This window comes from Ambystoma mexicanum, chromosome 12 (assembly GCF_040938575.1).
Source record: "Ambystoma mexicanum isolate Mex_15411 chromosome 12, UKY_AmexF1_1, whole genome shotgun sequence".
Lineage (NCBI taxonomy): Eukaryota > Metazoa > Chordata > Amphibia > Caudata > Ambystomatidae > Ambystoma > Ambystoma mexicanum.
The window spans coordinates 455,406,762-455,420,339 of record NC_090936.1 but is presented as its reverse complement, the minus strand read 5'-3'; the positions used below and the strand labels follow the sequence as shown (position 1 = coordinate 455,420,339).

Below are 13,578 nucleotides of genomic sequence, written 5' to 3'. Positions count from 1 at the left end.
CTATTGACATGTCCGCTTGGCTTGTGATGATGTGCTATTGGCGGCATGGCGTTATTTACGGGATGGAGGGTCACGCGCAAGCGGACTGGCTGCTATTAGTGGCATTGTACTTAGCGGTGCCGCTAATAGCGGTGAGCGGGTCCTAATTGGCATGGGGATTTAATGTTACCGGTATTACATTACCGGTAACGTTAAATCCCTACCGCCTACCGTGTAATGAGGCCCAGAGTTCCTAAGGAAGACTGCTAGAACAAGTAAGGACTTTACTTTAGAGTTAGTTGAGGGTCAAGGGGCTTCACAGAAGACACCCTAGAAGAATTCCAGCAGTGGGCCTGGAGGCACTGGACAAGAGGCCTCCCAATCACTGAAAACTCCCCAAAACTACACAGGAATCACAACAGACTTAAGGTAAGTAAATACCCAAGCCAGCACAGTACCTGTACAAAAGAAGATTTTGCAGCAGGAGAATTTAAGGATCTGCAGCCAAAAACTTGGTCTGTGGATTCCTTCTTGTGGTGACTGGAAACAGGACCTTGGAAGGGACATTGTAGCAGGGATCAATGGGGAAGGCTCTATGCAAGGTTTTCCTTGTAGCTGGGTGCAGTTCTGTGGATTTGGTGCCTTTTCAGGAACAAAGAAGTAAACAGAATATTGCCAGTCAGATTCTTGTCGTTTGAAAGGTCCAGCACTCTGTTGAGGGGACTTCTTGGACTAAAATCATGCCTCTGGAGATCCAGCAGGATGTCCACGAAGTTTCAGCGAGATTCGGATTTCGGAAGACTGTGCACCGCACAATGGCTCAAGGCATTGGGGGTATTGTAGCCCTGCAAATTCACAGCATGGCGTGGAATGGCTCAAAATGCAGGTCTTCTCGAATCTAGTGGGTCTCACTTGGCTCTGAGTCAGGGTCATCACTTTCGGAGTCTCCAGGTTGATTGGAAGGAAGGGGTACCTCAGGTTCCGGTTACACAGCAGGCTCTTCGGTCGCTGGAAATCGTCTCAGCCACTTTTCCTTCATCATCTTCTTTGGGTTTAGTTCCAGTGGTCAACTACCTCTTCAGCTTCCAGGTTCAGACTTTTATGCAGGAATCAAGCCAATCAAACAGCCTTGCAACATTCAAACTTGGGGGGAGGTTGGCACTCTATCCAGGACAGCCAGCCTTCCAGTTTGAACTGGAATCTTGAACTCAGGCTGGAAGGCAAAGGGCTGCTGAGTTTTGTACTCCTCTCTCGCTTCCTTCATTCACAGACATCTGGAGCCTGGCCGTGGAGTCCACAGTACTCCCACCGAAAAGAATACTCACACCTAGAAATTTTCCACCCTAGATATCAGGAGAAGGAACACGAAAGGACAAGGAACACAAAAATAGTGAAAAAACAAGACAAGGCCCATGGGTGCCTTTACCGGGGCTGTGCAAAAAGCCTGCGGTAAAGGTGCACCAAATTAATAAAAGGTATCACTGCCACCAGCCATTAAAGGTAAGTTTGTCCATGTCACATAAATGTTACATTTAAAATGAGAAAGGGGATACTCAGTATCTCCCCAACACTCCACATTAGGTGGGGGTGCTGGTCTAACTTAATAAGATGTAAAAGGCATCCAAAGATCCTTTCTACTTTTGGGAACTGTAGTTATCACAAAGTTAGCTAGAGAATGTTAAAATGGGAGCCCATAGGGTAACACAGCAACAATAGGCACTTATTGCTAAAAAGTTGTCAAAGAGCAGAACTTTTACAAGACACTATGGAGAGTCTCAGAAATGACACCCATAAAAAGAGTCAAAGATTCTGTGAGTGTGGGAAAAGGTTCCCACTCACAGTGGTATAAGGAAAAATAATCCACCAGTAAAAGGAAAAAGTTCTGCGGTTGACACAGGTCAGGAAGATTTATCATTACTATGAAAATCCTACCTAACACTTGTCCCTTCCAGACTAAGGAACAGGAGGATCTAATCCTCAACAGGATGGAGCTCATGTTTCAGTCGGTTAAACTGCTTGCTGAGTACAGGAAACAACATAAAGATGAGACAAGCTCCTTACTTGGGAAGTGGAACAAGAAGGAATCCAGGGGAAATGAGTTAATCCCTGGTCATACAAATACTACTTTGTGAAAAAGGAACATTTGCTTTGTTTATTGACCACCCGAGACATTGGGAACTTTCTGTTGGCAAGAACTGTCATTATCACTTTAGTTTTGAATATAGCATCCTTGCACATTGGATTTGAGCTATTAGTGTTAGGGTCAGAAGCAGGGCTTTTGGACACGACAATGACTGACTATTTGACATCCTGACGTTTTCCTTAAATTTCTTTGAGACAGGGAATCCCCTATTACCTTTAAGAACAGAGAGGTCATTTTCCCAACCCTTTTACTGATTAATAAAAGTTCATAACCATAAATAGGTCACTTTTGTATCCGAGCCTTACTTCTGCACCTTTGCAGAAGGGTGAGGATGTTCTCATGATTGTAAACAACTACAAAAATCTCAGGTAATTTACTTTGCAGTGAAAATGGGCATAGGGTGAGCTAGTTCCTGCACCAGTCTAAATGCTATGCCAATGTTCATTTAACTCAATGGAAACGTGAGCATAGCACCTTTAGAGAACCACATGGGGAAAAGGGCTATGCAGTCAGCTGCATATCGATCAATGTCTCTTAGACAATTTAAGCACTTCCACAGACATAAAAAAGCAGTACCTCTATGGGAATTGATCATGGTGGCAAATATTAGTGGTTGAATTTCAAGTTTGACATTTTTTAAAGTTACAGTTCTAAGATATCTTAGTCTGGAACCACACCATTGGCCAATCCATCACCTTCAGAAATGCAGTACAGTATTTTTATCCAGCTCTTTTTCACATTTTTAAATATGTTTGCAGGTTTCATGGGATGACGTCAAATGCACCTTCGGGAACTCCACCTTCCACTGGTAAGCTCCCATTTCAATATGCTCAGGGATCTGCTGGGCTTCCTTTTGTCAATTAGGCGGTGTGTGTTCTACATAGATATGCCATGGTTGACAAATATGCATGAAGCTGTTACACATTTTACACCGAATGATATCATGGTGGATGATCATGTTTCTACAGCTCCATTTAGATACTACCATTGCCTTTTGTCTCCCTCATAGGGGTGAAACCGCTTACTTGCTTGTTTATCGGAGGACCGACTCGCAGTGAGGATATCTGCAATCAGTAAAACCTCCACATGATCTGGAAGATGCCACATGGATCCCCTCCTGGAGGTGACAGTTCCTGCCCGGACCAAACATTATGTTTGCCGCTATGCCCACTGTGGTCTGGAGTAGCATGAGGTTTCATACTTGCAAGCCACCTGCAGTTTAAGAAGATGATTTGTGCTTCTCTGAAATCTTTACAGCTCTTGTGTGGAGCAAACCTCAGGTCCAAGTTCTAGGGCGCTGCACTTTACTGTTTAAACACTTGTGATCATAATTGTACCTCTAAAGTTACCTGGCTTTAGGGAGAGTCAACTTCCCCATAGCTCTCTTCACAGAGTGCATGTGTAAGCATCTTTACTTCCAAGGCAAAGAAAGCATGGGGAGCGACAGCTTCCCCACCAGAGCCGTATGGATAGGCCTAGGTATTAAGATAGCGCATAGGATTGTGCAAATGCAGTCTGTGTGGGCATCCGTGCCTCAAGCCTATGCAAGCGCTTTGAAACACATTGTGTATAGGCGCCATATAAATAAACAATCATATCAGATCATATCATGCAAAGCATAGGCATCTTTCTCTATAAGTGTGTCTTGTGGTGCCAAGCTGGCACTCTAGCCTTCAAGGCCTTCTGAAGAAGAACATGTATGAGCATGTCTGTATTGCCAGGGTCACCTTAGAAGACACAGTGTAGATTTCACAGAGGTCAGACCAAAGACATCTCTTGAACTGTCAGCACGCATACCACAGTGATCTGTTTCAGCCTAGCTGAATTTCGAATCTGTTACAGAGGAATATGAGGCCTGCCAATGACACAGTGGGTGACTTCAGGGATAGTCCATCCTCTCCCCAAAACTCTCTGCACTCCACTGTGATTGGCCAATAGTAACCGAGGCAAACTTCAGCTTCCCACCTTCCCCAAACTCTGACATTGTGTGCCACCTGCCATCAAAAAAGTTGCCACCCTTCTCCCCATGCAGAGGTGGCTGCAATTTGGTAGCCATACAATGTGTCATGATCATTCTTGGTGGAATGGTGCGCCCTATATACCAATATGATTCCAAAGGCACCATGTGAGTATATATTTTGATCAAGAGCAATATGTGTAGTTTATCCAAACTATCCCCTTTCTTTTATCACAAGTACATGCCCAGTGGGCAGGTACAAAAAGTGTAATCTGAAGTATATGTTTGCCAGTTCTGGGAAGGAACCTGCTTTTGGTTTTATTTTTTAAAAAAGAGCTTCCTCAGGTAATGAGAACAGGGAGACTCAAGCAGAGACCTATTTCCACAAAATAACTCTTGACAAACCACATAAAAAAGGCTGATGCAAGGATTTTTGCCAACTGAATTAAAATTCCATTTTGACCCATCCCCACATAGCCTAGAGACATCTTCTGGTGCCCCCTTTCATTGTGCCCTCCCCTCATGGCCCCCAAACTCTAAAAGCCCATGTTTTATGGCAGCACATTTAATGGGGAGCTTTACGTGACACAAAAAGATGTTGTACAAAAAAGGGATGCTTTTGAGACATTACTGTGTAGTATATCAAGTTTGGAAACTATTGCCCAAAGAATGCTCGCAACAATAGAACAAAATAACACATTTTAAAATATGTATTCTTCACTATCACGGAGAAAGCCCTTTCGAAATAGACATGCTGTCTTTTAAATGCTCGTTGAACCAAGTCCCTGCCTCCCCAAAAAATGTGCCAACCACATGACAGGGAATTCCAAGGGGGATTAGGATTTCCCCCAATTCATTTATATGAATGTGTCTTCCTTTTCCAAAAAAGGACACATTTTAGGACATCATTACAAAGGGGTTTTCATCTTACGCCTACTTAGAAATATTTTGTAATGGACGCCTCTGTTAAGAAATAGGCTCCTATCAATTAGTAGGTGCCTTTTTTCGCTGAGCAGTTTTTGCGTGCGAGAATCAGCCTGCACTGAGCTACTGTGTATTTAAATGGGGGACATTTCAGAACTATGCTTGTTGCTGCCACTTATTTCCTACTGTTACTTCTCCTCTGACTAAGAAAAAATAATCGTTCTGATGGACAAGAATATGAGAGGAAGAATCATCTATAACCTTCTGTGGGCGCCTTCCTGTTTACTTTTCTCATGAACAGCCTAGATTTAGACAACCCATTTTGGTGTGTGGTTATACAGTGGTGAAAGGGCACTAAAGCAGAACGCAGGACCCACTCAGCAGGCTCTAATGATTAGTACTGTGTGCTCATACAGTGCATGGCTCTAAACCCATCTTGGAACAGAGGTGCAAGCATGGACTGACTGCCCACATTGGGGGCCTCATCTTGTATTTTATGGGCCTGGTGTGTCCCCCATCAAATGCCAGGCCCCAGCGAAAAGCCTGTAAAGTGCTTTCCACTCCTTTCAAACAACCATTTGCCGATTAGTGAAGTGGGTTCAGCACTGATCTGTCCAAGCTGGACCAATGATCGCTCACAGTGTTTGGCCTGGCTGGGGTCTAGCTCCGCTTCCAGGAAACCACTGGCAAGTCCATGCAGCCTTCACCATTTATGCGAAAAGCGAGGTCCTGGTACCAAACTACAATTGCTGAACAGCTGGTGGCATCTTCGTTTGCCTGACAAGTAGCCAGTCTCCCATTCTGCCGAAAGATAAAGTTATTCAGGCTGAAGCAGGCTAGCCAGCCAATGTAATTGGACCTAAAAACCCTGTGATGAGTACATAGGAGAGGCTCACACTCTGGCCTTTCGTGCCCCATCGTCCATCCTCTCTTTGTGGCAAGCTGGAAGCAGGGTGGATTTGAGTGAGAGGGGCTGAACGGGTATGGTGGGGAAAAAGTGCATCACACAGGCAACCAAAGAGAAAAAGCAAGTCAGTTTATAGTTAGATTCTGTCTTCATTTGACATCTCCCCAGGCAGCTAGCTACCTGACTGGCCTTAGTGATAGCATCGATCAAGCTCAGGAATATACTAATATATTGTCAATCACTCAACGTAACACTATGTTTCGTTGGAAAAAAATCACTGTCCTTGCGAAACATTTATGCAGGTAATTCACAGAATTACAATTCACAATTCACAAAACAAAACACATCAGAAAGCCTCATATAAACAGAGGGAACTGTGCAATGTTTTAACATGAATATGGTTTACTGACAAGCTCTTCCATAACGCAATCTGATTTCTTAATGGCCAACTACATCTCCATCTGTGGTTCTGGGCATTGCTAGGGGAGATGGTGACATATTCTCCAATGTTATCATCTGCAAATAAATTGACAGAACACTCTACAAGTGCCCTCCTACAGCTGATAGTGACCTGTGTTACCAATGTTCCTCTTTGTGTGTGTGATTACCCCAACCCAAACTCCCCTACCTATGTCCTTCTGGTCACGCTTGAACATCTGGCCAGATCATGATCCAGATGTTTTTGCAGAAGGAATAGCTGCTGATATGAACAACCTCGACTGCACTTAACTGGAGGACAAGACTACTTCAGAAAAGGATCACAGCCTTGATGTTCTGATCGCCAGTAATATAAATGTCACAATCATTGACTACTGCCCTCTTTCATTGTCTGACCACAAATGCAGTATTTGTGACTTTTCCAATTAATTCTTTGCAATACACAGGCACGGAAGCAGTCCCCAGATACACTGCAGGGATCACACATGTACAGTTAAAGGAACAGTGCTGTCATATTGTCACAGCATGTCCCCCCATTTAAATAACAGTCAACTGCCCCCTTGCACTATTAGACTCATTGTTGTCATACACAATGAATAAAATGCTCCATTTAAAGAGCCCAATAATATACATAATAAAGGCTTGGTCTAAAGGTGATTCGCTGGTGCTCTTAAAACCTTGAAAATATGATGGCGATCCCTTCCAAAAGTGCAGAAAAAAGCAATGTCTCTGGATGAAGGAATGGTGAGTCGCATGCAGAACCATGATAAAAAAAAGCAGGTTGTACTGGGAACCAGAAGTCATAATTCCCAAACCCACATCTCCAGTGTGAAATGTATAGGTAGTTGGTGACTCTCCCACAGCCTTTAGCCCACTTCACCGTTCCCTCTCAGCATAACTGCAAAAACACCTCGCTTCAGTCTATAGAAAGTTGCACATCGACAAGAGGATGATGGGTACTACATGATTGCTTTATTCTTAACCATGAATATTGCTGTGCTAAGATAGTCAACTAATAAATACCTTCTTCCATGCAGGTAATATCGTCGGCCAACATGTCATCACACCTCTCCTGTAGATGCCCATGGCCAACCCTGAAATGTTGGCAAAATAAAAGCCTTAATCAAAACTGCAATCTACATAAACCTAGCTTTTATGGTGAAGGGCCTTGAAAGCATAGTGACAGCCCAATTCGTATGTCGAGGAAAAGGGTACCCTGAGTGACGAGCACCCTGGTTGTGAGGCTCTGAAACCACCCTGGTGAACATTACTCAAAAGACCAAAATTCTCACAACAAGATCCCAATATCAACCTGAGTTAAGGGGGCTAACTCACTTAGAATGCTCACCAACCTATGATTCCATTATAGTTAGGGGCCTTCCTTTCCATCGTGTTGGGTCTTTCGGCATCAGGGGTACATAACTAACATTGTGGTCTCCTTACTGTCCCTAAGCACGTACCAGTTCAAACTGTCTATTTATTGCTCGCGAGCATCCAATACCTGCCGATCCCACATGCCTTAATCTTTTTTTGATCATTTCCAACATATTTAGGTCTGTGTTATTTAAATGTCATTGAAAAGATATCATTCGAGTATACACATTTCTTCTGATGACAACTAGATTCCCTTAAAACTCTTGGGGTTACCCCCTGATTGCCCCACATGCAGAAATACATAAAAGAATACTGGATTTAATAAAGTCCAGCCTTTATGTTGGTGGCCCAGTTGATCACCACCTCCTCGCCGGCCTATATTCCTTGACTGACATTGCCTCTCATCAAAGAAGACCCAAAGGCTAGGAGTTAACTTTGATACAGAGCACACTAGCTTGAAATCAAATGTTGAAATGTCAATCTGACAATCCTTTACTATAAGTAATGGTGGAATTTAGTGCAAATAGATGTGATATTGTTTACAATGCCAGACCAAGGCAGCCGTAGGAATATTTGTCTGGTAGTGGTGGTGACATAGGAAAGAGAAAGAAAGAATAGAATGTAAGTTTGTATTTATGAATGACATTGCTAAAAGCAATTACTTACCAATAAGTCTCTGTTTTTGAGGAGCTTTATTTAGAGGTTTTAACAGCAATTTTGCAATGAATAGTAAAAGGATATATTAGATGGGCCTTCTCTGTTGTTCATTTTTATGACGATGGCTCTTACTTTCTGTACTTTTTACATCAACTGATGAGTTCAATGATCTATCGGTACAATACAAACATATTTTATATCATTTACCAAGACCAGAACTTAAAATATAGGAAGATACAAGAAAAGAGGATATCAATTGTAGGAATTGTTCGAAAAAATATAAATGAGACTTAGAGCCTCATCTTGTGGTTAGTGGTAGTCATATAAAATGTGGTATTTTTTAATGCAGGCTGTTTACCCCTCTGACAAATCATGATTTTCAAAACTGAAACCCTTGCTTTTGTGTGGAGGAAACTTCCTCTACACAAAATCGATACCACATGCAGTACTACCTGTGAAGTACTACTGCATCCTGTACAACAGCAATGCCCTGATGCAGTTCTCTGCGACTCTAGAATGTCGAAAATCATGAGGACCTTTTCCATTACTGCATTTTTACCAAATGCCCTAACAGTAAAAAAAGTTTGCCTGTATTACCAGAGGTAATACCGCCAAACTCGTAATAACTTAGGTAAATGTGGATTTTGCAGAATGTTGAAGATAGTTTAAGCTTAGAGAGCTTTTCAATGGAAATGTGTAACGATGCATGCCATATCTGTCATTACGTTTCTGAAGCTGCTAAGCTTAAGCAAACTTCAGGGGCATATTGGCTGCAGGGTAGCAGTATGACTGCCATTTTGAAGATGGGTTATTTTAACCAATAAAAACTTTTCTTACATTAGAAACTCAGTTTGGAGAAAATAGCAGACTGAATTAATTGTTTTGTTTTTAGAAATGTTGATTGCATAAAGAAAAATGAATGCTGCTGTGATAGAAATATTGAACTGGTGACCACAAAAAAAATGGTTTGCCTACTTATTAGCAGCATATTATTTTCCTCTGACAACAGTATTGTATTTTATTCTTACAACTGTGTATTTAACCTATGATTAATGTATTGTACCTTTTACTTTTAAGTAAATAGCTCTTCATAAGGCCTTTATATTTCTAGAGATTTGCTTTTAATCTTACACTTATTTTTACCATATCAGTGATGCCAGTTCCTCCTATATAAAAAGATGTGACAAAGGAAACTGACATTGCTTTCTTTGGACCCACAGGATATGCACCATACGTCTAAGGGGGAAACTTGAAGGTTTATTCATTTTTTTTAAAACTATAAAATGTGAACATTTTAGTGTATATTTCTGGTACTTGACGCAGTTGTAATTCTTTTTAATCTGCATCCATATCTGTATAATTATTTAAGTCTCTGCTTTTACCATATCTCCCCCTACTCTCTGCCAATCTTCCCTCCTCATAATGAAGCCTTATAGCCTGAATTTGGGTGCTAAACCGGTTCCTAAAAGGCCACAGCCTGAGGTAAGTGGTGCAAGGAAAGCAAGTGATGTTAGCAAAGGCGACAGGCGTTTATGTGCCATATTGCCCACAAATTTGGGCTTGAAGGCTTTTTGTACCTGGGAAAATTCCATGGTAACCTATTCACACGTAAGGAAACACGTTACCACCTGAAATCCAAAGAGTAGACATTGCATTACAAGCACAAACAAGTGTTTTGTTGATTTAACATTTGTTCAAAAAAGAAAAGCTGAACTTGCACCAGCCAGTTACCTGAGAATGTAATAAAACTCTCAGTAGTTATGGTATAGAAACAACAATCACTGCTTCTGCTTGTCACATCTCTGTTTTCCTCTCCCACCGTGGCTCCAGTCCTGTATAGTCTTCTTTCTATGACCATGGATTAGAAAATGGGTTGGAGATTTCATGCCACACCGTGGATAACAAAATGGGTCGGAGATGTCGGGCCACAGTAAAATACTGGTCAGACAGAGGAAAGATATGTGCAAGACAAGGAAAACATTTCAGCCTGATTACCAAATGTTCTTATGCTATTTTCCCACTGTTATTATTTATGTTTAATATTTTCTCTCATTTGTCATTAAATATCATTTGGTTATTTAATTTATGGAAGTATAACACAATAAATGTTGCTGTTCATGAAGTCTACATGTTTTAGTGTAAATTTTGTTTTTCTTTTGTTGATTCCTAGGACTGCTCAGCAATGACATCAGGAGTAAGATCTATTCCATTGAATTTCAGCATAGCCAAAACGATTAAAACAGCACAGCAATGGCATTGGAACAATATCAGAAGCAAGGCATCCAGTATTCATACAAATCAAATCTAGCAATTATCGGCACTCCACAGCAATTTATGAAGCACCTATCTCAAAATAACATATCAAGATTTATTGGAAAATAGAGCAGGGCTGTGGAACAACCAGAAGGGACCAGTGAAAATAAACACAGGCAACTCTTACATGAATAAATTAAAAAAAAAAACACATGCATTCAACCAAATAGACATATAACTCATTGACGGTAGGCCAAACAGCTTTACATTCTTCTTCAAGGAACTTGCTTACATAGCATAACCTTTTGAACCTAGATAGAGCTGTCAAGTCCTGGATCAAATCCCCCATGATTGTCTGTGTCATCATCTCGCAGTCTCTAAATGTATTATTTAGAAGCAGCCAGGCCTAGATGCAGCCTGGTAGCTGGTACCAAGCTAGTTGAGGCAATCCAGAAACCTATCTAGTAAAGTAACACTGGGTTCAGCGGTATACTACGGTATAGAACCAGGTCCGGTCTCCGTAGAGCCTTGTATAAAAACTGTGAATATTAGTACGATACGTTTATTCAAATAAAATTCATCAAACATTTGAAAATGAAAGGAATGTATATATCAACCAGACATGTCCTTACCCTATGCTCTAAATTATGGCCGGTGTACATGTGCTTGTTCGGGAAATGGGTGCATAGATATGAGGCTATCACACGGGAGTCCTTCTGGGATCTATGTCTCAACTCTGAATCCTTGGCATTTCAGCTTGCCTTATTTACGATATGAACACACGTTAAGACTCTCCTTCCTGACTCAAGTGCCTAAGGACATAGGGGGCTATGGAACCATGGAGAGCTATGTATAGATGGCACTTGTACTTGTATTTGCACTCGTATACGCATTTGTGCATTTGCTTTTGCACTTGCTTTTGGACTCGCCAGGGACACTGTGTAATATAATAACATTTGGCTTGTATTTTATTATGCTTTCAATATTTTAGGCTATGTTATTATGCTTCTGTGTTCTTATGTTTTATGTTTAAGTTTGTTTAAAGTTCAAATTTTGGACTATATCACAATAAAGTTATTATTATTATTATATACATATTAAAGTACACATTATTATATAGCTCTTAAAACACAGTGTTTACGGATCACAGTCTTCAAAACGTCTACTAAAATGAAGGTTTTATGAATATCATCAAGGGAAGTTGGGAAAAGAACATGGGGGCAGAATCCCACATACAAAATGATCTGCTAGCATTGTTTAAAGAGGTGAGAGAGGAAAAGAAGCTGCTACTGAATCTCTCTAAAGATATTTTGAAAGTCAAGATTCAAACAAAAGATGCCTCCTCAACCCCCTCAAACCTTACTCAAGGAAGTGAAAAACCATTGAAGTCCCAGATTGAACATGAAGGTGCCTCCTCTCTAAACGAGGAGAACATATTTGGTTGATCTAACTAGGGAAAATATCATCACGGCCCTTGAAGCCCCCCTAGTGGCTAATAATCGGGAAACAGGTGCCTGCAACCCCCAGCGGCCCAAGACGCATAAACTCAGTAACCAAGGAGCTGAGCAAAAGAGGGTCCATATGCCCAGAGCAGAGTCACCTCAAAGGGTCCTTCAAGAGAAGACGTCCGCTATGTTCCAAATTGCACATACCTTCTCAATTTTAGGTGCAAAGCCTAAACCCAAACCTAAACCAAAGGATGCACCAAAGGAGAAACCACCCCAAAGGGAAAAAAAAACAAGAATATAAAACTGACCAGACAGGATCTAATGGGGCTAGGAGTTTTCTGAGGAACCTAAGAAGAGAAGAAAGCGAACCCTGCTTAAATGATGATTTAATTGATGTGGAACTGGAAATTTCACAGGCTCAGAGGCCGCGTGTGGCAGAGCCAAAGGAATTACATGTTTCTGGCCAAACCTCCGAGTCCAAGACAGACCTGATAGATCTCTCTTTGTATAAAGAAAACAAGAGTGACTTAAATACCAGCAAAGGGGGTGAGGTTTAGGCGAGTAATACTCAGGCCCCCGTTCACAACTGCCTCCAAAAATAATTATCCGGGTCCTGCACCATGTGAGGAGCCCTCTATTTCTACCTTTGGCTGAGAGGAGAGCACTGGCCGAAACTAAACACCAAAATGACCTGAAACTAAGACCTGGAGTAAAACAAAGACAAGTGAGTTTTAAAGGCTGTGAGTCAGAACAGGAATACAAAATAGACCTAAATACTGACTCTTCCGAGTTATGGGCCTACCATTCACACACCAAGAGATTCAAATTTAAATATCCACACCGAAGGGAATAATAAAAAAGGAAAAGACGTTGAAGCATGCAGTAACGTTCTGGAGTTGGAGCGGATAGAAGATGGCTTGATACTTGATAGGAATAACATCCTTCGTCTGTTCCATTATGTACCTAACTTGACGTCTATCTCCAATTGGGACATCACAGTGGTTGAAATCCCCAATAAAGAGAAACTGGATTGTGTCAACATCCATATTGCGTCAAATATGGTCTGTAATCAAATTCTGGCTGCATCCCAAGACATTAGATCCTTAAGTTTCGGTATATGAGAATTAAAAAGGGTTGACATCACATCTAGGAGAGGAGAAAACTGCCCGCTAACAAGAATGAACTACCTTTACTGGTTACAAAAAAGCCTACCATCAGACAAGACAAACAAAACGATCACAAAGAGGTGAAAATGGGAGAAGCAGATAACTACAACCACGATAAGAAGTGCTTAAAAATGAATCTGGGTTGGCCACCAGGGGGCGCACGGATGCAGATTCCCTCCGTGTGAGCTCCGTCTCGCGGTCCCCCAAAAGTGCCTTGAGCCCCCACTTTTGGCCCCCCCATCCTTGCGACAACGACGGTGGACCTCCATGACTTCGGCCCCCACCCAGTGTGCGCAATTCCGGAGAAAAACGGAGAGGTCTGTACGACGAAA

At 41.7% G+C, this 13,578-nt stretch overlaps 1 protein-coding gene across 4 annotated transcripts in view; it reads left to right on the top strand.

The window, feature by feature from the left end:
* Positions 1 to 11,721, top strand: part of USP18 (ubiquitin specific peptidase 18) — a 376,292-nt gene extending 364,571 nt beyond the window's left edge. For 2 of the 4 annotated variants that reach the window (XM_069628683.1, XM_069628682.1), the window contains 2 exons: positions 2,881 to 2,930; positions 3,132 to 10,506. In XM_069628683.1, the coding sequence (XP_069484784.1) occupies positions 2,881 to 2,930; positions 3,132 to 3,180 (99 nt within the window). In that variant the 3' untranslated portion in view covers positions 3,181 to 10,506. Of the gene's footprint in view, positions 1 to 2,880; positions 2,931 to 3,131; positions 10,507 to 10,549 lie in introns of those variants that run through there. The other 2 variants (XR_011281791.1, XR_011281790.1) reach the window with 2 other exon arrangements.
* The last annotated feature ends 1,857 nt before the right edge of the window (positions 11,722 to 13,578 follow it).